At 38.1% G+C, this 25,986-nt stretch overlaps 2 protein-coding genes across 2 annotated transcripts; both read left to right on the plus strand.

The window, feature by feature from the left end:
* Positions 1-619: 619 nt before the first annotated feature.
* Positions 620-1,429, plus strand: LOC132270527 (wall-associated receptor kinase-like 1). Its single transcript, XM_059771705.1, has one exon. The coding sequence runs from the start codon at positions 620-622 to the stop codon at positions 1,427-1,429; it is 810 nt and encodes a 269-aa protein (XP_059627688.1).
* Positions 1,430-1,496: 67 nt separating this feature from the next.
* On the plus strand, positions 1,497-19,641 carry LOC132270535 (wall-associated receptor kinase-like 2). Its single transcript, XM_059771713.1, is given in 6 exon segments — positions 1,497-1,508; positions 1,792-1,826; positions 3,780-4,236; positions 14,985-14,991; positions 18,975-19,201; positions 19,204-19,641. Coding segments are annotated over 6 exon segments (1,176 nt in total).
* The last annotated feature ends 6,345 nt before the right edge of the window (positions 19,642-25,986 follow it).

A 25,986-nucleotide genomic window follows, 5' to 3' on the forward strand; every position in this document is an offset into this window, starting at 1 on the left:
ATTCGAATCACGCAAAAAAATTCAGGAGTATTCACAACATCACTCTTTGATTCGAGATTGGCTCTCTCTATCTAAGATTTTGAATCAGTGTTCTTCTCCAGCAGCTATTCAATCGGTACAGTGATTTAATTTGATGTATTTAGTGAGTGTAAATTCTAAAATATACCAATTATGAAAAAAAAAAAAAAATACTAAAATATACTACATAACAAGATAAAGATAAGTAAATTCCTTAAAAATAAAAAAATAAAGATTAGCTCTCTTTAATTGGAGACTTCTAAATTTTCCAGTATTCCTTTTCACGATATACAATCACCTTCCCACCTTCCTTTTATTTATTTCTTTCTTTCTTCCTTTTACTTATACATGATGGGCTCTTTTGCTCCCCCAACCCACGTCAAGTTCGGTGTTTAATCGGGAATATCTTTCTGGTCCCTATAACTGCTCTTTTCCAAATGTGACATCATAGTTTGGCTTTTTATTGGTTTAGTTTCTGGATCACTCAAAAAGTCTAATCTATTTGAATATCTATATACATTCTTCAAAAACACCCATATAATATAGCGTAGCTCTGAGAATCTCCATTAATTCTCAGAAAAAGTAGAGAGGGAATTTTAAAATGGCGATTGAGTTAATGGTATTGGTATTAGTGTGGTTAACAGAAGCAGCAGCATCATCATCATCCGCATTATCTGTAGCAAAGCCTGGTTGCAATGACACATGCGGAAACGTGACCATTCCTTACCCATTTGGGTTTGTAGCCGGTTGCTATGCCAACCACCACTTCTCAATAACTTGCAACTACCCTTTCAATCCACCCAAACCTTACCTCACTACCTACAACCTTGAGGTGCTTGAAATTGATACTTCATCACGATGGTTCAGTACCGTTGTCGTCCTTTATCCAGTGCTTGCTTCTGATTGTCAAAATTGGACTAATGCTCATGGACTTGTGAAATTGTCCAGTCCTTTTTGGTTCTCTCGACGGTTTAATTATTTCACGGGGGAAGGTTGTGACAAGCAGGCCTTAATGAGGGGCCACGGAGGAAAACTTTTAGGTGGATGCATATCAAGCTGCAGGGACAAGGTGGATTTAAATAATGGAGGAATCTGTCAGGCCAGACTCCCTCCATCACTCAGCTTCATCAATGCATCTCTAAGCAGCGTTAATACTGATTCCAAGAATAATGCTGATCTTGAAAAAGAATGCCATTATGCCTTCATCTCGGACCACGAATGGGACTACTATAACTCCACAGATCAACATGCCATGCAAGTAACGGGGCGTGTTCCTGCTGTGCTGGATTGGGACACACAAGGAGAGTGCGAGTCTTTTAGCAGCATATCCGCGTCTTCTAATGAAAACAGCATGCGCCGGCCATTATGCAAAGCAAAGCATTCACGCTGCAGAGAAACAAGAAATGATTAGAACATTAATACTCCTACTTACGGATGCTCTTGTAATTTTGGCTATAAAGGAAACCCGTATCTGTTATATGGATGTCAAGGTATACATATACATATTTTATATTTTTATGTCCTCGGCCTCCAAACATACATATATAGATCCTAGCTCACAGCCTCACATCTATGCACACACAAATGATCAATCTGCAATTATACTGAAAACATATCTATCCAACTATTTGCCCAATACGTACTGAAACATGTCTTAAGCCTTGCATACTCAAACCACTTTGTGAATTGTGATATATTTGTGTCATACGAATTAGTAGGCTAACTATTTTTGTTTGTTTTGTACTTAATTATTATGTATTCATGACTGTGCAGGATCTTCCGCGGACAACAAGTTTTAATGATCATAGGTATGCCCCTTCTTTCACACAAACGCACAAACACCCTGACTGAGTCAATACAATTGTTGTACCAAATTAAGACCTGTAGGGGTCCTTTTTTAATCAAACAATAAATAATAATATAAATGTGATATCAGAAACAAAATACGAAGGAATAAATGGAGTAAGAGGAGGAGAAGAAGACCAAGTGGTCAAGATTCAGATGGGGGTAGGGTTAATACACAATTCTTATGACAGCTCCTTCTTCTGAGAGTTGGTTATTCTTTCATAAAACAATACTATTTATAGGCCCTGATTTCATTGGTTGTTATCCAATGGTCTCTTCTATGCATGGTTGTTCACGTGCATTACCTCCAATCCGGATTTTGTGGATAATCTAGGAGGTTTAAGAGACTGAGGGGTCTAATCCCCTCATCGAGCCTTGCATTACATTGCCATGTCAATTCTTCCTTAATCAATAGCATTAAATGTTGCTTGGCCGCCGGTTGTTGAACCTGACACAGCATTAAATGTGATTTTAAGGTACGCTGTCATAATGTGTATAATCCCATCATCTTGCTAATTGGGCCTTGCTAGGAGCGAAGGCACTTCTTGACTTCTCACCCACCAATCCAAAATCCTCCTAAGTTTCCCAAATTCAGGTTCTTTATAGCTGCAAAGATCCTACCCTCTCTTCGTGCTATGTGCGAGTCTTTCCAGCGAGTCCCTTAGGGCTCTGCTCCTTCGCGATGATATTATTTGATAGCGAGACTCTTAGAGCTCTGTCTCATCGTGATGATATTATTGGCGAGGGCCTAGAACGCTCGAGGATTGGTTTTCTCGAGGATTAATTTCTCGAGGCTCGATGGGTCCGGTTTGATGCCAGGGCTTAGAGTGCTCGAGGATTAATTTCTCGAGGCTCGGTGGGCCTGGTTTGATGCCAGGGCTTAGAGTGCTCGAGGATTGATTTCTTGAGGCTCGACGGGCCTGGTTTGACACCAGGGCTTAGAGTGCTCGAGGATTAATCTTTTCGAGGCTTGATGGGCCTGGTTTGATGCCAAGGCTTAGAGTGCTCGAGGATAGATTTCTCGAGGCTCGATGGGCCTGGTTTGACACCAGGGCTTTGAGTGCTCGAGGATTGACATCTCAAGGCTTGATGGGCCTGGTTAGATGCCAGCGCTTAGAGTGCTCGAGGGTTGACTTCTCGAGGCTTGATGGGCCTTGTTTGATGCCAGGGCTTAAAATGCTCGAGGGTTGACTTCTCGAGGCTTGATGGGCCTGGTTTGATGCCAGGGCTTAGAGTGCTCGAGGATTGACTTCCCGAGGCTTGATGGGCCTAGTTTGATGCCAGGGCTTAAGTGCTCGAGGATTGACCTCTCGAGGCTTTCGGGGCCTAGCTTGTTGTTAGGATTTCAGAATGTTCAAGGGTAGACCTCTTAAAACTTTTGACTTTTCAAATTGCCACGGGGGACTTATTTGGGTTTGTGTTGACTTGTCCACATGCCATGTCAGCTTTTAATAAGTGACACCCACAAGACCAAAACAGATGACTTTAATTCCAGAACATAATTTTTATGTAAATATTGAATTTGGTCCTGCAATAGAGAAATGTGGTCCAGAATATATTGAAGAAAATGAGAAAGAACACTATTTCCTCCTAAATTCCCAAATTATTTGTCTTTCAATTTTGAGATCTTCTAAAATAAATGTCTCTTTCAAAACTCTTAATTTCCTAAATTTTGAAAATTTTCAAACTTAATAATGTATATCTTTAAATTTTTTCAGAGGCTAGTTTAAGGGTTTTAAATCGAGCCATGCATTAAATTCAATTATCAGATGTTTTGGTTGATAAAGTGACTTGTTTTGGTTGATAAAGTGACCTTTTCGAACTGAGCTTTGCAGGTATTACTACAGGTGTAATTGGAATACTACTTCTACTTGGTGCTACATGGTGCTACATGGTGGTTGTACAAATTTGTGAAGAGGAGAAAGGAACTCATGCTCAAAGAAAAATTCTTTAAAACAAAATGGGGGTCTATTATTGCAACAACAATTATCTTCGGGTGATGAAGGTAATGTTGAGAAAAAGAAGTTGTTTACTTCAAAGGAATTGGAAAAGGCCATTGACCATTTTAATGATAATCGAATCCTTGGTCAAGGAGGGCAAGGTACTATATACAAAGGAATGCTGGCTAATGGTAGAATTGTAGCAGTTAAAAAGTCCAAGATAGTGGATGAAGGCAATCTTGAACACTTTATTAATGAGGTTGTTATTTTATCACAAATTAACCATAGGAATGTGGTTAAGCTGCATGGGTGTTGTTTAGAGGTAGAAGTTCCCTTGCTGATTTATGAATACATCCCCAATGGAACCCTTTACCAGTATATCCATGACCAAAATGAAGAGTTTCCACTTACCTGGGATATTCGTGTTCGGATTGTTGATAAGCGCCGAATATTGCATATTCAAGCGCTCTTAATTGCATTATTTAAGTCCATTGTTTGTTTAATTATGTAGATTACCTTCATATGCATGTTTTTGCATATTTTCAAGTTCATTGGCCAAAAAGAAGCAAGAAGGATGCTTTGTGGAGTTTTGAACATCAAAGGTCACAATGCTGAATTTCTGGCAGCAGTGAAACCTGACTTTTGTCACCATTTTTGACCTAGAAAACTCAAGAACTGGACTTCCCTCATAACATGACATATTTAGATCTCTGAATCAGCTTTCCAAATCTTCAAGCGGTTCATCATTCAGAGTTCGGAGCAGAGAGTTATGATCTTCTTATTAGAGGTGCTCAGAACTGCCTGGCAGCAATGAAAGTCTGTCTTGTTCTTCAATTTCGACCAACCAGACTTGAGAATTGGATCTCCACAAAAACATAAATTTTTTAGAGCTCTGAATTATCTTTCCAAATCATCAAACTTTTTATCATTCGGAGTTCGGAGCACAAAGTTATAGCTATTTTACCAAAGTAGGTCCGGGCGAAGCAAAGCAAGCGTGGAGCAATCTGCTCCATTTTTGAGTGCTCGAGGCCCTATTTCGAGCACTCGAGATTCAGGCAGAATGCAGCTCAGGACTCCTCATTTTTAGCCACTTGCTTCATTGGTTTCCTCAATTTGAATCTCCCTCTTTTATGAAGTGGTTGGCAATGTTTTTGGAGGAGGGAGAGGACTTTGTTGAAATATATTAGGCAACCAAAGGCCACACATATGCTATCATTCATTCTTACAAGATTAGAGGAGAGAGAAGAGAGCAAGGAAGAAGGTGTTCTTGAGTGCTATAGTAGGAGCTCGAAAATGGAGATGGATTATTCTTCTTCTTCTTCTATTTTTGTATCAATGGAGAGCTAAACCTCCATCTAGGGAGGTGATGAAGCCTCCCCTTTTGTTCATGTTCTAGATTAGGTTCTATTTTGGGGATTATAATGTATAAACTTTGGTCTTTTCATAGTTTAAGAGCTTATTACTTCTTGTAATGAATATTCATGTTTAAATGATTGATATGAGTTATTTAGCTTGTCTTGATGATTCTTACATTAGTCTTATTGCTTGCATTATCATAGTGACAATGGGAATCAAACTATAATTTGTTTTCAAGGCATGTTGTTAGAAAAATGGATAGTCCATTGCTTAGGAATTTCCTTTGATGGGTTATGCTAGTTTCCTACCTCATGTGCTTTATCATTTGGTTATAAACTAGATAGTTCTTGCTTGAGTGAATATGTTGAGGGCTACACTTTAGTTTAGGTAGCTCAAATGTATGAATTTTTGAGGGATTATTCTTGTTTAATGATTTAATGAACTTTTCCAAGAGTGTATGGTAACATAGTGTTGCTATATATTCCATGACCATTTTATACATTGTACCTCCCCAAATTTAGACCTAATCTAGAATGTACTTAGGGTGTAGTGTGGATTCATCTCCCTAGTCTTTTCTACTTGTATCTCACTTCTTCAATTTCATTGCAATCTATTGTTTTATGCATTTTAATTTCTTAGTTTAGTGACAAACACACAAACCCTTTATAAACCCCTCATCACTCTAAAATGACTTTAGATACTTAGGTTGCCTTAAGACTATCGCAGTCTCAGTGGTTCGACTTACCCGTCCAATAGCCCTATTTTACAATGATTCGTGCTATTGCGAAGAGGGTTGATTTATAATTGATTTCGACCGTCGATCAATTTTTGGCGCCGTTGTCGGGGACGGCAAACGGTTTAGCGACCAAGGTTCTAGGGTTAATTTTAGTTTGATTGTTAATATTGTGTCTTGTGAATATTCCTTGTGTGTTTTGATCATCTTCGTGTTGTAAGATTCTAGGGACTCGAAGCTCGCCGTGGGATTGCTAGCAAAGCGTAAGTCTAGAGGACCCCAGGTAGGTTTCTTGACCTTTTAGTTTCACATTGTAAGATATCGTGCATGTGTTAAGCTTAACAGTAGTTATTTATTTGCAAGCCCTTGTTGAGGCTATATTATTGTTTTAATTCTGTGTATAAGCATCGGTCCTTGTCGTGGCCATTTATTTTCTGTCTTGATAATTGAGGAGAAAGGGAACATCGTATGTGGAGTTGTGGATAATGAATTGCTTTGTTGATTATATGCTGTGCTGTTGATGTTCGGTCGTAGGTCACTCTCTCTACCCACAATAGATTCGCCCATTGATATCAATTCTCTTGAAAGAACTCTTAGAAGAAACCTTAGGGAATCTACTCTTACAAGGGATCTTGAAACTGAATTTAATATAGGAAATCCGGGTAATGAAAGGGCTGAAATTCCTAATGTAGAACCAATGACTCTTAGAGATCATTTCAACCCTACCACCTATACTTCTCCTTCTTGCATAGTAATGCCAAACATCAATGCAGCTCAATATGAGATCAAATCAAGCACCATCCAAATGCTTCCATCATTTCATGGCTTTGATAATGAGGATCCATATAAGCATCTTGATGAGTTCCTTGAAATCTGTTGTACCACCGGTTGAGAGGATTTCCTGAAAATGCACTCCACTTACATCTTTTCCCATTCTCCCTAAAGGATAGGGCAAACTATTGGTTGAACTCCCTCGCTCCCAATTCCATTACTTCTTGGGCCCAATTGCAATAAGAATTCCTTAAGAAGTATTATCCGGTGAGTAAAACCAACCAAATGAGGCGTTCCATTCTAAGCTTTTCTCAAATTGAGGGAGAACAACTCCATGAGACTTGGGAAAGGCTACAAGATCTTCTTCGGAAATGTCCTCATCATTTGATCCCAAAATGGCAATTAGTGCAAGCTTTCTATGCCGGCTTGACCGAAACCCATAGATTCATGGTTGATTCTTCTTGTAGTGGGATGTTCATGTCCAAGAATGCAGATAAGGCTTGGACCCTACTTGAGAATTTAAGCGAAAATTCACTTCAACATAATTCTCGTAGGGCTCCGACATCCACCATTGTAAAGAACACCAACCTTTGTCAACCAAAATCAATAAGGGAGGAATCATCTCAAGTGGATGCCATCGCTCATAAATTCTACCAATTGATGGCACCACATCTTCCTCCTTCATTGTCTCAAAATTCGGCAAGTTCGATTTGTGCTTCATATACTAGTCCATTCCATCTCTCGGAAGATTACCCCACACCGGAGCAATTTTCCAATCCCAACCAAGAGCAAGCTAATGCCATGTTCTCAAGGCCCGGGCATAACCCGTATTCCAATACATATAATCCGGGTTGGAGGGACCATCCGAATTTTTCGTGGAGGCAACAAGCCCCACAAAATTCCCAATTTCAAAATCAAGGGCCTCAAAATCAGCCCTCTTCTCAATATCAAGGTAGGCCTTTCCAAGCCTTTTCAAGCTACCGTCCTCCTTACAATCCAAATGTTTCCAACTAACCTCCTGTGTGTCCAACTGACGAGATAGTAGCTGCAAACAAGCAAATGATGGAATCATTAAATAAGCAAATAATGGATTCCAACAAGCAACTCTTGACATCCTTGCAGCCTACTCTCCAAATGGTTCACTCTCATACTCAATCCATAACTAATCTCGAAAATCAAGTGGGCCAAATAGCTAACTCGGTGAATCAATTGCTTCAAAAGGACAAGGGCAAGCTTCCCTCTCAACCTTTTGAAAATCCTAGAGGAATGCATGTGATTGATGAAACCCCTCCTCCGAGTGGGCCGACTCATGAACAAGTTCAAGCTATCACCACCCTTCGGAGTGGTAGAGTGGTTGACAACAAGGTTGATGGAGACACAAGTGAGAAAAACCCTCCTTTGAAAAATCCAAATTTAAGCTCTTCTTGTCCAAATACCATTCTTTGAAAGCCCACTCATGTCACCCCAAATGTGGAAACTTCTTATGAGCCAAAAACTCCGTTTCCTCAACGTCTCCAAGAGTTGACACATTTTGGGAATAAGAATTGCAAAATTCAAGACATGTGGGAAGTTTTCAAGCAAGTAAAGATCAACTTGCCCCTCTTGGATGTGATCAAGCAAATCCCTCCCTATGCAAAATTTCTCAAGGATTTGTGCACTCAAAAGCGCACTTCTAAAAATTATTTGCCAAAGAAAGTGAGACTAACTGAGAATGTGAGTGCAATCATTCAACATAGTGCTCCTCCAAAGTATAAGGATCCAGGCGCCCCAACTATCTCGTGTGTCATTGGTGACAACAAGATAGAAAGGGCCCTCCTTGACTTGGGTGCTAGTGTCAATTTGATTCCATACTCGGTTTACCTACAACTTGGGTTGGGAGATCTTAAGCTGACATCCGTGGTTTTGCAACTTACCGATAGATCGGTCAAGCATCCACGAGGCATTCTTGAGGATGTTATTTTCAAAGTGGACAAATTCTACTTCCCAGTAGACTTTGTGGTTCTTGATACGGAACCGGTCCATGACCCAAAAAAGCACATTCCCGTGATCCTTGGTAGGCCATTTTTAGCCACGGCTAATGCATTAATTAATTGTCAAACCGGGGTGATGGACATTGCTTTCGGAAACGTGCAAGTCAAACTCCATATCTTTCATGCAACTCAACATCCCTCCAATGAGGATGATTGTTTTCTTGTGGATGTCATAGATGAAGTGGTTGAAGAATCTTTCCCCTTCATTCTAAGCAAGGACCCCCTTGACACTTGCATGTCCCATTTCGACTTCTCAAACTTTGACATTGATCAATCCATTCAAGAAGTCAATTCTTTGCTTGATGTTAGTGCTATCATGGACATTCCTCCTTGGAAAATTCCAAAAGAACCACTTCCCCAACTTTCCACTACTCCTCAGGTCCCATCATTGATATCCCCGCCTCAACTTGAGCTTAAGCCGCTCCTGGCCTATCTCAAGTATGAGTTCCTTGGTCTAAAGCAAACTCTTCCGGTCATAATTGCCTCGGACCTTCAAAAAGGCCAAGAGACTAACCTTTTAGCGGTGCTCCAAGAGCATAAAGAAACTATTGGTTGGACAGTGGCAGATTTGAAAGGAATTGACCCCTCCATTTGTATGCACCGCATTCATATGGAGGATGACGCAAAGCCTACTAGAGAGGTCCAGCGCCGGTTAAATCCAAATATGAAGGAAGTGGTCATGAAAGAGGTGATCAAATTGCTAGATGCGGGAATCATCTACCCTATCTCTGATAGCAAATGGGTGAGCCCCACACAAGTTGTTCCCAAGAAATCCGGTCTCACCGTTGTTGAAAATTCGGCGGGTGAGCTCGTGCCACAACGAACTACCACCGGGTGGCGTGTGTGCATTGACTACCGGAAACTCAATTCATCAACTAGGAAGGATCATTTTCCACTTCCATTCATTGATCAAATCCTAGAAAGGTTAGCCGGCCAAAGCTTTTATTGTTTTCTTGATGGTTATTCCGGCTATAACCAAGTGACAATCGCCCCCCAAGATCAAGAGAAAACAACATTCACATGTCCCTTTGGTACTTTTACCTATTGACGCATGCCTTTTGGTCTATGCAATGCGCCGGCAACATTCCAAAGGTGCATGATGTCCATATTCTCCGATATGGTTGAAAAGTTCTTGGAAGTTTTCATGGACGATTTTTCCGTATTTGGCTCGTCCTTTGACTCGTGTCTCAAAAATTTATCTCTTGTGCTCCAAAGATGCAAAGAGACGAATCTCATTCTAAGTTGGGAGAAAAGCCACTTCATGGTCCAAGAAGGCATTGTTTTAGGACATGTCATTTCTAAACGGGGAATCAAGATAGACAAGGCAAAAGTTGAGTTGATCTCTAATCTTCCTCCTCTGAATTCCGTCCGTCAAATCCGTTCTTTTCTTGGCCATGCCGGATTCTATCGTCGCTTCATCAAAGATTTTAGCAAAATCTCACGGCCCTTATGTAATCTCTTAGCCAAGGATGTTCCGTTCAATTTTGATGACGCTTGCATGGAAGCTTTCATTAAACTTCGCACTCTTCTCTCATCCGCCCCAATCATGAAACCGCCTAATTGGTCTCTTCCCTTTGAGATCATGTGTAATGCATCCGATTATGCATTAGGTGCGGTTTTGGGCCAACGTGTGGATAAACTTCCACATGTCATTTTTTATGCTAGCAAGACTCTATGCGATGCCCAATTGAACTACACCACCACTGAAAAAGAATTGCTAGCTGTGGTGTATGTCTTGGATAAATTTCGTTCCTATCTCCTAGGTTCCAAGGTCATCGTCTTCTCGGATCATGCCGCTCTCAGGCACTTGTTAGCAAAAAAAGAGACAAAACCCCGTTTAATTCGATGGATCCTCTTACTTCAAGAGTTTGACATTGAAATCCGGGACAAAAAAGGGATCGACAATGTTGTCGCCGATCATCTCTCTCACTTGCTTATTGAAAAATCTTCCGAATTCGCAGCCATCCGTGATTCTTTTCCGGATGAGCAACTTCTTCAAGTTTCACATTCCAATCTTCCATAGTTTGCGGATATTGTCAACTATCTTGCAATTGGCAAAATTCCAACTCATTGGTCCAAACAAGAGAAGGACCGATTTTTCTCCCAAGTCAAGCATTTCTTTTGGGAAGATCTGGAACTATTCAAGTATTGCCCGGACCAAATCATCCGGCGATGCATTCCTGAAACCGAGGCCACAAGCATTCTAAATTTTTGCCATACTCTTGCTTGTGGAGGCCATTTCAGTGCCAAAAAGACCGCTAACAAAGTTCTTCAAAGCGGATTCTTTTGGCCTACCTTGTTTCGGGATGCATATAATTTTTGCAAATCGTGTGAACGATGTCAAAAACTTGGATCCATGTCCCGAAGAGACATGATGCCCCTCACCAACATTTTAATTGTTGAAATTTTTGATGTGTGGGGGATTGACTTCATGGGACCATTTCCATCTTCTTATGGCTATGAGTACATCCTTGTAGCGGGGGATTATGTGTCTAAATGGGTTGAAGCCGAGGCTACCAAAATCGATGATCATAAAGTCGTGATCCAATTCATTCAGTTCCATATCTTTAGTCGTTTTGGTACGCCCCGAGCAATCATTAGTGATGGCGGATCTCATTTCCGAAATCGTTATCTCAAATCTGTCCTTACCAAGTATTCCGTCATTCATAAGGTTGCTACACCTTACCACCCTCAAACGAGTGGTCAGGTAGAGATTTCTAACCGGGAGATTAAGCACATTTTGGAAAAACGGTTAGACCGGACCGCAAAGATTGGTCATTAAGGATAAACGACGCTTTAGGCTTACCGGACAGCTTATAAGACACCCATTGGCATGTCACCATATCGACTTGTCTTTGGCAAAGCATGTCATTTCCCGGTAGAATTAGAGCACCGTGCTTATTGGGCCATAAAAAGGTTCAATTTTGATCTCAAACAAGCCCGCTCTAATCGTGCGTTGCAATTAAATGAACTTGAGGAATTGCGTAATGACGCGTATGAAAGCGCAAAAATCTACAAGGCAAAGACTAAAGCTTTTCATGACAAACACATTGTCAAGAAGTCTTTTTCCCCCGGACAAAAGGTTTGGCTTTTCAATTCCCGCTTGAAACTTTTTCCCGGTAAACTCCGGTCAAGATGGGATGGTCCATACATTGTCACTACTGTCTTTCCTCATAGAGCAATCGAACTTCATGATCCTGCAAAAGGATCACTCTTCAAAGTTAATGGCCAACGGCTTAAGCCTTGCATTGATGGCACAATCCCAACCCGAAAAATTGAGGAAGTCCTCTTGACGGACCCAATTTATGAGGATTAGTGCCAACTCTAACTTTGTCTAGCTATCGACATTAAATTTAGCAAAGCAAGGGAAGCAATTCTTCCAATTTCCAAGCTTTCCCCCCCTCTTTCCATTGCCTGAGCCTTGACATTTTCTGGGAAATGGTTTCAAAAAGCCAAAAATTTGATTTTTCTGGAATGCTCTTTAGTTGTGTTCCCCAATTTTAGATCGGCTTCTTAGACCTTCTCAACTCTTGTTTTCATTCCCGAAAGTTTCCGGCTCTATCGGGCAATTTTCTCGGACTTTCGACTTGGCCCTCACATGCATAGCCTCTTCTCTTCCTGCATTATTGGATCATGATTCCTAAAAATCATCCATACATTACATTGATGTTGCAAAAAGTTGAAAAGTTTCTTAAATTCATTCATGCAGTAGAGAGTAGTTGCAAGGTCTCAAAATTTTCCCAAATTTCATTCATATATTCATTGGCGGAAAATTGCACAGTTTGAAAAATTTTCTAATTTTTCCATGCATTGCAATGAGGTATATAGTTGAATTTTTCAGCCTTGCATTCGAATGACATGATGTTGCAAAGTTTAAATTTTGTTGCAATGTTTCAAGTTAAAAACATATATTTTTATGCAAAAATTTTGCATTATTATTATTAACAATAATAATAATAATAAATTTTCATAAACTTGAAACATTGTCTCAAAAATAAAAAATAAAAAAAAAAGAGAAGCAATTTTCATTCATTCATAGGAATTCCATTGCAGCCATGCATTCATTCATCCATGCATTCAAGTTGGTTGAAAAATTTGTATCCCATTATCATGCATGCATAAAAATGATAAATCTTCAGGTTCACAGTTTGCATGAATGCATGCATGCATTGCATTCATGCATCCTCATCCATGTAGTCCAAGTCTTTCATCCAATTTGAGTCCATGCATCCCATGTTACATTTCTTTGTTGCAATCATCCATGCAAACTCATTGCCTTCATATTGTAACATTCAATTTCCATGATGAGCAACTTCATTGCTGTGCTCATTATCTTCATTTTGAGCAATCCCATTTCCCATTTGAGTGCTCGCAGCTTTCAAAGCATCAATCCTAGCTCACTGCCTCAATTTAGAGCAATCCAATTTCCATGTGGAGTGCTCGAAATTCCTTGCAGCTGCAATCAAGGTTCAACACCAAAATCACGAGCCTACTCTAGCTCCCATTTGGAGTGCTCTAAATGTGAACCAATCTTGCATGCACTCACTGCCCAATTTTAGAGCACTCTAAATTCCATTTGGAGTGCTCTAAATTTTCAGCCCACCATCCCAAGCAGCATGCTCCAAACCCACCAACCATGCACACTCCCAACTCTCGGCTTCCCTCACAACAAATCCAACACCTCCACTTCGATCATCAACCCAATAACCAACCAACCATATCAACCTAACCAATCTCTCTCTATCTCTCTACAACACCACAAACCATCCTGCAAACCACCCTAACCATCAAACCCACTCCATGCAACCATTCTCCACGACCTGCATGCATGCATGCAAGCCCCATGCATGCATGCCCCTCTCGGTTCACCACCATGCAGCCAACCTCTCGGCAAATCACCATGCACTCCAACCTCGAGCACTTCATCCCTCACAACAACCGAGCACCACCCTCTTTCCCTCTTCTGCATTCCCACGCCAATCCAAACCATCTCTGCCCATTTCTCGAGCACTCGAAGAAGCCATTTCGAGTGCTCGAACCCCCTCTCAACCTATCCCAAGCTCTCTCCTCTCTTTTAAACCCCGAACCCGCACTCCACTCCCCCTCGGCACCCAACAACCAACCTCCTACCTCATCAACCCAACACTACTCACCACCACCCAACCTCATCCTTCTTCTTCCACCGAATCAACACCTCCACCAACACCACGCACCACCTTTTCTCTCTCCTTAATCTCTCTCTCTAACCCCTCACCTTGGGCCACACACCACCACACACCACCCCAACCTTCATCACCCAACCCCACCACTCCCAACCATCTCAATCAACCATCTCTCACCACATACCACCTTCTCTCACTTCCACCCCACCTTCCCAGTCTTCATTCTAATGCATGCATGCATTCAATCCATGTGCCTCCATTCTTCTTCTTCTTCTCAAGGTATGTGAGCTTCATATTCTTCTCAATTCCCTGTCTTTATTTCCTTTATAAGGAGGATGGGAATGCATTGTGGAGGTTATGTTATATGTGGTTAATGATTGCTCTATGCTAGAGCTTGGTTTGGTTGTCAAAATTTTTGGTTTTCTTCATCCCTCCCACTCATCTTCACATTCTCTCTTTTGTGGTGCACGCCAGGTGCTCGCTGAAAGTCCTCAACCAAGTCCACCTCTCTAAATGTCTCGTGCCGGTCCTTCTCGCCCTCCTAGACCCTCTGCGAGTGCCCGTGCTGTCAATCGTGAGCGACCACGTGATCCTTGGGATCACAAACAACTCAACTACGAGCTTTCTTTTCCGCTCACGGATGCCTTTGACATTCTACCCACTACTTCATGGGCTGTAGCCGAATTGACTAACCGGCGTCTGCAGCACATTTACGCGCCCCTTGCCAGGGTTGCCTACCCCCGTGTAGTGCGCCTCTTCTACCAGAATCTCCAATGCCCTGAAGAGCCACCCATTTCTCTCACTACATCCATTAATGGCACTACCTATGCTTTCACTATGACTGACATCATTCAAGTTTCTGGTTGCCCCATTGAGTGCCCCGATGACATTGTCAATCGTGAGAATCTCCCTTTATATGAGGAGCCGGATACATTAACTGTGGAGCAGGTTGTCGCTGCCATTTGTAACGTGGATGACCCTCATAGGCCCCGGTCTTTTATCCAAAAAACCAATCTTCCAGAACGCCTCTGGTTTATTGACACTGTTTTCAAGCACAATGTCTGCCCTTTGGTGCATAGCACCGAGCGTAGGGACCTCCTTTTGCAAGCCTTATATGCCATGGACCAAGGCCAATGGTTCTCCATCCCGGAGCTCATTTGGACAACATTTATGAAGTTTTGGCATGACACTCATAATGCACGGGTTCCGCGAGTTGAAAATCGAAAATTGCCTTTGCCGTTTTTCATCACTTGGTTCCTAACGCACAAGGGTTTCATTGTTCCTCCCCATGAACCAAAAGGCGAAAAGATTAAAAATTTTACCAAGCGCCGGAGGATCAATGTTCTTAGCCATTCTAGTACCCCTCAGCCTGCTGCCCCCCTGTTCATCCAAGCTCCACCTCCTCCTCCTTCTGAGGATGCTTCCACGGCCGCAACCGCTGCAAGGTTAGAGCCTCTGGTCGACTCTCAGCAGGACCAGGCTTTCATCCGGGCTAGCATTGCTGGCATTCATGAGCGGATGGATCATTTTGAGAATTCTTTGTTCGCGTACACGCGGACTATGTGTGAGACTTCTTCACGTGCCGAAGAAGATCGTCGTCTTGCTGCTGAAGACCGTCGTGTCGCAGCTGAGGAACGTCGTTTGGCTTCCACCGAACGGCGTAAGACTCAATCTCTCCTCCATTCTATCCTCGCCCGTTTACCCTCTGGCCCGTAGCTTGTTGTGAGTGTTGGACCTTATCTTTTTGTTCATATGTAAATATTTCTCTTGTATCTTTTGTTTTACTTTTGAACTTTCAGAATTTGCTATGTATAGGTTGCTCTAGTAGACATGATCTATGTACAGCTCTTTTGTAATCATGTAAACTTCCTTTTGAATGCAAATTCTCTCTTTTCTGTTAACTTTTTGTTCATTATTTTTTTCTGTATATGTGCTTGTGCTATTAATGCCCTTTGTGGTTGTTTCTTTTTGTTCTTCGTCATACTATCCAGGTGGCGCAGTTCATTTCAAGTTTAGGGGTTTTGTTTCACCATGCCGTTTCCTCCCCCTGGGTATTTTTGTTCCTTTTTATTCTCTGTCATTTTTGTCATCAATTTTACTCCATATCCCACATTGAGGACACTGTGTATTTCAAGTTTGGGGGTACAATATTGCATTTTTGGCATATTTTTGGGTTTATAATTTTTGCTAAGCAATGATAATGGAATTTGAAACCTGTTAGAGATGAAAGCATATATTTAAAACTTTGTGTATAGAAGTAGCTGATATTTTTGAAAATAAAGAAAATTTGAGTTGAGATGATCATGTAGATTCAAATTAGTCTGTATAAATGTCTCAATTAAATTCTCGCTGGATTTGACACTCTTTTAAGCCTCACAATGCACAGATGCACATTGGAAACTTAACTGTGAGGCATGCAACTTGATTGACCTTGACCTTGGCCTAGTTAATCTGGTTTGATGAACCTGATAAATGAATATCTTTGGCATGATTTAAGTTGTCTAAAAAAAAAAAAAAAAAAAAAAACTGAGAAAGAAAGAAAATAATGACCAGTTGACGTTCGTAGCCTTTCCAACTCGAGCTATTAAGCCCTTTGGAGTGTCTCTACACTTAACACCCTAAAGCCATCTGGTTTGGGAGTTATTGGCCTAACGCTTGCTACATGGGTTGGTTAGAAAGCTTAAAGGACTTAAACATTGCACGGTCATTCAAAAAAAATGTGTGTAATAAACATGGTTTGTTGGAATTCGTAGCCTTTCCAACTTGAGCTATTAAGCCCTAAGAGTGTCTTTACACTTAACACCCTAAAGCCGTCTGGTTTGGGAGTTGTTGGCCTAATGCTCGCTACATGGGTTGGTTAGAAAGCTTAAGGGACTTCAGCATTGCACAACCATTCTATGTTTCGCTTATGAGTTACAATAAATTGTCAACAAGCAACAAAAGTTGTCTTGTAAATAAAACCATGCCTTAGGGACCTCATTTAAAGGGGAATTCAATGATTTGAAAACTTGTGCTTTGGAATTGGAAAAAAAAAGTAAAAGCCGCATGTTGAGAATCCAATTCACTTTCACTGAAGTTAGAGTTGATTTCCATTCAAGAGATGATAATTGAGTTATTTATATAGTCTATGATGTTGATACATACATGTTGAAATGTGTTTAGTATCAATGCTTCATATATGCAAGGTAGTCTTCCCAATGACCCCATCTCCAGTTCTTTGTTGTTTCAAATTATATTTGAGCTATGTTTGCACTTCATTTCACCATGGATGATATTTTTGTGGTAGCATGCCCATGGTTATATTTTCATTGAAGTATTCATTTTGGTTTTGCTAAGGGACTAGCAAAATGTAAGTTTGGGGGTGTGATAAGTGCCGAATATTGCATATTCAAGCGCCTTTAATTGTATTATTTAAGTCCATTGTTTGTTTAATTATATAGATTACCTTCATATGCACGTTTTTGCATATTTTCAGGTTCATTGGCCAAAAAGAAGCAAGAAGGATGCTTTGTGGAGTTTTGAACATCAAAGGTCACAATGCTGAATTTCTGGCAGCAGTGGAACCTGACCTTTGTCGCCATTTTTGACCTAGCAAACTCAAGAACTAGACCTCCCTTATAACATGACATATTTAGAGCTCTGAATCAGCTTTCCAAATCTTCAAGCGGTTCATCATTCGGAGTTCGGAGTAGAGATTTATGATCTTCTTATTAGAGGTGCTCAGAACTGCCTGGCAGCAATGAAAGTCTGCCTTGTTCTTCAATTTCGACCAACCAGACTTGAGAATTGGATCTCCACCAAAACATAAAGTTTTTATATCTCTGAATTAGGTTTCCAAATCTTTAAACGCTTTGTCATTCGGAGTTTGGAGAAGAAAGTTATAGCCGTTTTACCAAAGTAGGTCCGGGCAAAACAAAGCAAGCATAGAGCAATCTGCTCCATTTTTGAGTGCTGGAGGCCCTATTTCAAGCACTCGAGATTCAGGTAGAATGCAGCTCAGGACTCCTCATTTTCAGCCACTTGCTTCATTGGTTTCCTCAATTTGAATCTCCCTCTTTTATGAAGTGGTTGGCAATGTTTTTGGAGGAGGGAGAGGACTTTGTTGAAGGATATTAGGCAACCAAAGGCCACACATATGCTATCATTCATTCTTACAAGATTAGAGGAGAGAGAAGAGGGTAAGGAAGAAGGTGTTCTTGAGTGCTACAGTAGGAGCTCAAAAATGGAGATGGATTATTATTCTTCTTCTTCTATTTTTGTATCAATGGAGAGCTAAACCTCCATCTAGGGAGGTGATGAAGCCTCCCCTTTTGTTCATGTTCTAGATTAGGTTCTATTTTGGGGATTATAATGTATAAACTTTGGTCTTTTCATAGTTTAAGAGCTTATTACTTCTTGTAATGAATATTCATGTTTAAATGATTGATGTGAGTTATTTAGCTTGTCTTGATGATTCTTACATTAGTCTTATTGCTTGCATTCTCATAGTGACAATGGGAATCAAACTATGATTTGTTTTCAAGGCATGTTGTTAGAAAAATGGATAGTCCATTGCTTAGGAATTTCCTTTGATGGGTTATGCTAGTTTCCTACCTCATGTGCTTTATCATTTGGTTATAAACTTGATAGTTCTTGTTTGAGTGAATATGTTGAGGGCTACACTTTAGTTTAGGTAGCTCAAATGTATGAATTTTTGAGGGATTATTCTTGTTTAATGATTTAATGAACTTTTCCAAGAGTGTATGGTAACATAGTGTTGCTATATATTCCATGACCATTTTATACATTGTACCTCCCCAAATTTAGACCTAATCTAGCATGTACTTAGGGTGTAGTGTGGATTCATCTCCCTAGTCTTTTCTACTTGTATCTCACTTCTTCAATTTCATTGCAATCTATTGTTTTATGCATTTTAATTTCTTAGTTTAGTGACAAACACACAAACCCTTTATAAACCCCTCATCACTCTAAAATGACTTTAGATACTTAGGTTGCCTTAAAACTAGCACAGTCCCAGTGGTTCGACTTACCCGTCCAATAGCCCTATTTTACAATGATTCGTGCTATTGCGAAGAGGGTTGATTTATAATTGATTTCGACCGTCGATCAATTGTTACAGAAGTTTTAGGAGCTCTTGCCTATCTGCATTCAGTAGCTTCTATACACATTTATCATCGAGACATCAAATCCACAAACATTTTGCTGGACGAGAAATTCAAAGCAAAAGTGTCAGATTTTGGAACTTCAAAAATAGTTGCCATTGATCAAACTCATATGACCACACGAGTACAGGGGACCTTTGGATACTTGGACCCAGAGTACTTCCAATCAAGCTAGTTTACAGAAAAAAAAAAAAAAAAAAAAAAAAAGGTGATGTCTATAGCTTTGGAGTAGTTCTTGCTGAGCTTTTAACTGGACAAAAACCAATCTCATCAGCCAGATCAGAAGAACGGCGAAGTTTGTCAACATATTTCATATTGGCGATGAAGGAGAACCGTTTATTTGACATTCTTGATGCTCGAGTTTCCAAAGAGGGTGGGAAAGAAGAGATCATCAGGGTCGCTAATCTTGCAAGAAGATGCTTGAACTTAAGTGGGAGAAAAATGCCTACAATGAAAGAAGTTGCAATTAAATGGGAAGGGATTAGAATGCCACAAGGGATATCTATTATTCAACAAAATTATGAAAATGATGAATATACAGTAATTGAACTCATAGTGCCTTGGGATGTCGCTTCAACTTCGACAGGATCGCATTTCGATAGTAGTGTAACATCGTCACTCTAGATGTCCAACCTTTTTTATTTAGGTAATGATGATTGTTAGAAATGTTTGTTTGTCTTTTTTCTTCATATTTTACACCAGTCTTGTTTGAATAAGTACCCTTATATTTCCTACTATTTTATTTTATTTTTTTATTATTTTTTTAAATTGCAATATGTTTGTATGTAACAAAATTTTAATTTTATATATTATACTTTGGTTGGTTTTGTGGCCAAATCTACACGCTGAAGGCTAACATCATGAAGCCATCTTTGTAATTAGAACTTAGGCCACCTAAGTTTCGGATTTATAGATTTGGAAGAATAAGAAGGATTAGATACTTTTGTGTTTGTGTTGTCCTTGGGGAGAGAAAAGAAAGGATTTGAATAGATTTGGAGGGATAGCTTATCCCTCCAAATCCCTCAATTCCTATTCTCCCAAAAAATGAGAAGATTTGGAGAAATGTGATAGTGGGTTAAATAATAGTTTCATAATTTTAAAATACTTTCAACAATTAAAAGAAGAAAATTGTTATTACGTACACTTGACTTCCATCTTATAACATTTGGAGAGAAAGAAAATTGTTTCTCAAATCTGCTTCTTCAAACCAGATTTAACAGGGATAAGGTAGCAACATAGCATAGGTCAGTGCGAGTCTTTTAGCAGCATATCCGCGTCTTCTAATGAAAATAGCATGCGTTGGCCATTTTGCAAAGCAAAACAGTCACGCTGCAGACTAACATTCAGATATGTTTACAACTCTAGTTATTCTACTTACGGATTGTTAAGCTGGTATGTTTGAGTTGCACTTATGCTTTGTCATATTTTTAGTGACACCAAAAAAAAAAACAAAATTTTAATACCAAAAATAAAATAGAATTTAGACGTTTAGAAATATCAAACGACAAAAAAAGAAGTTGAGATTCAATATTAATCACACGAGTCATCACAATGCATTTGAAATGTAATAATTATAATAATTATAATAATAATAAAAATAATAGAATAGAAAATTTGTAGTACGTCTTGGTTTTGTTGCGGTTAATGATTATTTGTCCTAATGATTTTATGTGGTGTATCAAGTAAAGTTTAAGGATACCTAATTTTGTAAAAAAAAATAAAGATGCACGTAGGATGTTGATGGCCATCGTGGAGGATAAGCATGGAGATGTTTGGCTCACATATACTCCTGGAAATTCAGTGGCCCAAGCTTAGTCAACGGGCGCTATCAGTCAACTACAGCAACTTGAAATGGTCTACGAGGCCCATTCTTTGCTTTAGTTCTCTTCTATTGTAACTAAATGTGTCATTTTGTAACCTTGGCTAAAAAACTCAGAAAAAGAAGAAAATGGGTGTTTAATCAAAGTGAGGGTTATGACGATGGCGAATATGAAAAAATAAAAACTGTTAATCTAAATAATTGATGAAAAATTATGAGTAATTTTCATAAACGACCAAAAATTACAATCTCATGATAGTCAAGACTAATTTATTGGTCAAATCCTTTATTTCTTTTATTCAATGGATGTCACTTTGATTAAATACCAACTCTTCTTAAAGGTCAGTATATTTAAGCTATTCTGTAGGAGCGTGGTGGGTTTATATTAAATTTATTTTATTTTTTAAAGCTTTTGTATTGTTTTAGTTATATTGTGGGTCATTGTAATAATATAAATTTTTGTGAGGACAAAAGTAGAAAAATAATCCATGAATATGGAAAAAAAAAACTTTAGTAAAACACCACCTATTTGTTCGTGGATGTGTGGACCACCATAACTATGTCTAAAGGTCACCAAATGTCCATTTATGATAAGGTTTATTTGCAATTTGCATTAGTCATCGGGACTCTATGTCATGGGTGTATCTCTGGGTTCACAAGTCTAGCAAGTAATATAATATCTGTTTCTTACCTATAATTAAATGTGTCATTTCAATCTTTTTGAATCTAAATGTTGGTCTTTGGTTGGATTTTCCAATTTTATTGAACTGTTTGAATTCAATTTATGAAATTAATGAGTTGTGAGAATATTACTTTTCTCAAAACTTTTCTTTTCATGCTAACCAAACCACTAATTTTTGTTTAAAAAAATTCGATTTCTTTTCCTTTCTCGTTAGTTCACACTAACCAAACTAACCTTAACTCTAATCCTAACAAAAAATTAATGGTAAGGGGTAAAGTGGAAAATTTTCTTTTTTTCACCTACTGTTTAGGGGAGAGTTATTTACCAATAACATAGTTAATGAGTTATATGACAAAATGATTATCAAAGAATTCCACAAACTGTTTCGAACACATGTATCATGCATGATGGACCAGTCCATAATCCTTGAACGGGTCCAAATATGCAGACCTTTAATCGTCCCTTTTCACTCCAATTGGATCCGTCCACTTGGGCAATTCCTTAACCATAAGCTTTTACTCAATTAGACTAGTAGTGTAAATAACTTGAACCTCAATCTTCTCTGGAACACGATACTATTCCGCAAAACCCAACAAGTCTAAGGTCCCCACTTGAAAAAGTCTCTTGAGATTATGAGTTACATTACTTAACAAATAGTAAAGAAAAAAACTTAACAAATACAAACTCTATGTATGTCTTTTATATGAAAAATGGAACTTTAAGGCTGATCTTTTATTATTTAAAAGGGGTCCTCTACAACATTGAATCATCATACAGAGGAGCTTGAGGTTGAGATCAGAGAGGAGCATTCAGAAAAAAGAAGAGATTGATCCATGGCGGTGAAGATGTCTTCCTCAACCATGAAGAATTCCACTCCAGTCATGCTTGGCTAAATGTTTTGCTAGGGTTGTGATGTAACCCTAGCTTAGCACACTGGTTTGATTGTATTTAATTATTAGAGAATAATTTTTATCATGCATGATTGTATAATCTATAGGATTTTTAATTGACTTTTCAATAAGAATCGATTTTAGAATTTTAATTCAATTACAAATATTTTTCTATTTTGTCTTAGATATTTTAATCTTGTGATTGAATACAACTCATTCGATTCTTGTAGTTGTGAATGAGATGATTACACAATGGTATTTCTCTGAATATAATGTTAGAGATTTGATGGATTATGCCTAGAAAAGATAGACCATTCTATACCCTAGAGTAAAGTAGATAGATTAGATGGTTTATACCAATCGAAGATAGTCCATGCTTAACTTTAAGTTATATTATTTTCTAGCTGAATTAATATGTGCTTGTAACCATGATTAATTCTATGTGCATGGTATATGATAAATCTCTAATAAATTGATCCAATTGACTAGTGGTGCGACGTTAGTGGTGAAATCATACCCCTAGTCCTCTCTCTATTTTCTACATCCTATTTAATCATTGTTTTTCAGTTTATTTTATTTTTCTATTTAGTTCATTTAGAATAAATCATCACAATTCGATTATCCTATTTTCAAGTTAATTTGGAATTTAATAAATCTATTGACACACTTATTTTACACAAGTCCCTTGGGTACGACACCCTTACAAGTAAACCCTATCTGCAAAGATTCGTGCACTTGCGAGTGGTACATATAAATCTCACAACACTCAACTAGTGAAATACTTTGACTAGTATTTATATTTGAGATTTACATTTACAAAAGTTAGTTAGGCTTTTATTATCATAAGTAGTATTATCTCAATCTCACTCTATTAAGAATATACTATGTTATTAGATGTTAAATCTTTCATATCAAATATACTAATTAGTATATCATTTTTTTTTATATATTCACCAACATATTTTTCTTAAAATGGACAATAACGTTATTTAACCTCTTTATTTAAGGGTCCGTTTGGTTAGTCGGAATGTGATGGTGGAAAGTGAAAGGAAAAGAAAGTGAAATGAAGAAAAAGAAAATCTAGTTTCTATTATGCATTTGATTAGCATGAATTTTTTTAAAGAAAATTGTTAGAAAATATTGTTTCATTAGTTTAGATAGAAGGAGAATGAAAAGTAAATGATTTTATATATCAAAACTACCCTTACTAATTCAATATAAAGTGATATACATGTTAGGCACTGAAAGTTATACATTTTAACCCCTTTACTTGCATGTTTTATTCTCTGAATAATAATTTATTTGTGATTTTATATTATTTTATTGTTTTTATTTATTTCAGGGTTTTAATTATAAAATCAGTCAAAACCAATGATTCTGAGCTTTAACAAATGACATTCCGTGGGACTCAGCAATGTTGAAGATCCAAGTCTAATTATACTTAGAAAATAGTCCTAAAAAAGCCACAAGTTGATGAGAATGGAAAGAAGAAGAAAATAAAAAATCCTTCTCCAAAAAAGAAACTTTCGCCAAAGTTAGTAACTTGAAACCGTTTTAATAATCTGGCTGTATCTCTCTCCTCGAGTGTCAAAACATCTAAATGTTTAAATAGGTTGAAAGGAAATTCGAAGAGCTACAATTTTGTATTTCACGAGGATTTCCTAAAACAGATGTTTACCTTGTCAAAATTAGCCTGAAAGTTTGTACGAATTTTGGAGTCCTTATTTGACAGAACTTCTATGTATGTCTCCTATATGAAAAGGGAACTTTAGGGCTGATGTTTTATTAATAAAAGGGGGTCCTCTACAACATTAAATCATCATACAGAGGAGCTTGAGACTGAGATCAGAGAGGAGCATTCAGAAGAAAGAAGAGATCGATCCATGGCGGTGAAGATGTCTTCCTCAACCACGAAAAATTCCACTCCAGTCATGCTTGACTAAACGCTTTGCTAGGGTTGTGATGTAGCCTTAACTTAACACACTGGTTTGATTGTATTTATTTACTGGAGAACAATTTTTATCATGCATGATTATGTAATCTATAGGATTTTTAATTGAATTTTCAATAAGAATCGGTTTTAAAGTTTTAATTCAATTACAAATATTTTTTTATCTTGTCTTAAATATTTTAATCTTGTGATTGAATACAACTAATTCACTTCTTGTAGTTGTGAATGAGATGATTACACAATAGTTTTTATCTGAATATAATGTTAGAGATTTGATGGATTATGCCTAGAAAAGATAGACCATGCTACACACTAAAGTAAAGTAGTTAGGTAGATGGTTTATGCCAATCGAAGATAATCTATGCTTAGTTTTAAATTATATTATTTTCTAACTGAATTAATATGTGCGTGTAGCCATGATGAATTCCTTGTGCATGTTCTATGATATATCTCCAATAAATTGAAACAATTAACTAGTTGTGAGACGTTAGTGGTGAAGTCAATCCCCTAATTCTCTCTCTATTTTCTACATCCTATTTAATTATTGTTCTTTATTTTATTTTCTATTTAGTTAATTTAGAATAAATCATCATAATTCAATTATCCTACTTTCAAGTTAATTTGGAATTTAAGAAATCTATTGACAAACTTATTTTACACAAGTCCCTTGGGTACGACACCCTTACAAGTAAACCCTATCTGCAAAGATTCGTGCACTTGCAAGTGGTACGTATAATTCTCACAACAATACATCGCATAAAAATATTTACATACAATTGGGTTATGAATATATATATATATATATATTCCAAATGCAAATTTTGTAAATTGAATAGTTTTTTATTTTATTTTTTTTTTTATTGCAATATAAATTAGGACTCTAGTACTATATTACATTAGATCACTTCTTTTGTGAGTAAGGAGCATCCTAGTTTATAGAATCATAAAGTTGTAGCCTAATAACAAAACTTTAATATATGGATGAAGAAATAGTAGAGTGAAAAAACAACTAATAAGGGTATAATAGGAAATAAAAATATAATGACATAATTTTCACGGGAAATTATAATTTTTTCATTTTTTTTTGGGAGGAAACATTTTCAAAAAAATCAACAAGTTGCGAGAGTATTACTTTCCTCCAAAAATTTCTTTTCACGCTAACCAAATTACTAAAAAAATTTAAAATTTTCAAATTTTCAATTTCTTTTCCTTTCTCGCTAGTTCACGCTAACCAAACTAATCCTTACGAAAAATTAATGGTAACGGGTAAGGTGGAAAATTTTCTTTTTTCACCTATTGTTTAGGGGAGAGTTATTTACCAAGAACATAGTTGATGAGTTATATGACAAAATGATTATCGGAGAATTCCACAACTTGTTACCATATCCTTCATAACTTCCCAACCTATTTTGGACACATGTTTCATGCATGATGGACTAGTTCATAATCCTTGAACGGGTTCAAATATGCAGACCTTTAATCGTCACTTTTCACTCCAATTGGAGCGGTCCACTTGGGCAATTCCTTAACTACAAGCTTTTACTCAATTAGACTAGTCTAAATAACTTGAACCTCAATAACTTGAACCTCAATCTTCTCTAGAACACAATACTATTCCGCAAAACCC

The sequence above is a fragment of the Cornus florida genome, unplaced genomic scaffold, assembly GCF_030987335.1.
Source record: "Cornus florida cultivar Cherokee Brave unplaced genomic scaffold, ASM3098733v1 CherokeeBrave_3.0.0_Hap2_Chr01, whole genome shotgun sequence".
NCBI classification, from domain to species: domain Eukaryota; kingdom Viridiplantae; phylum Streptophyta; class Magnoliopsida; order Cornales; family Cornaceae; genus Cornus; species Cornus florida.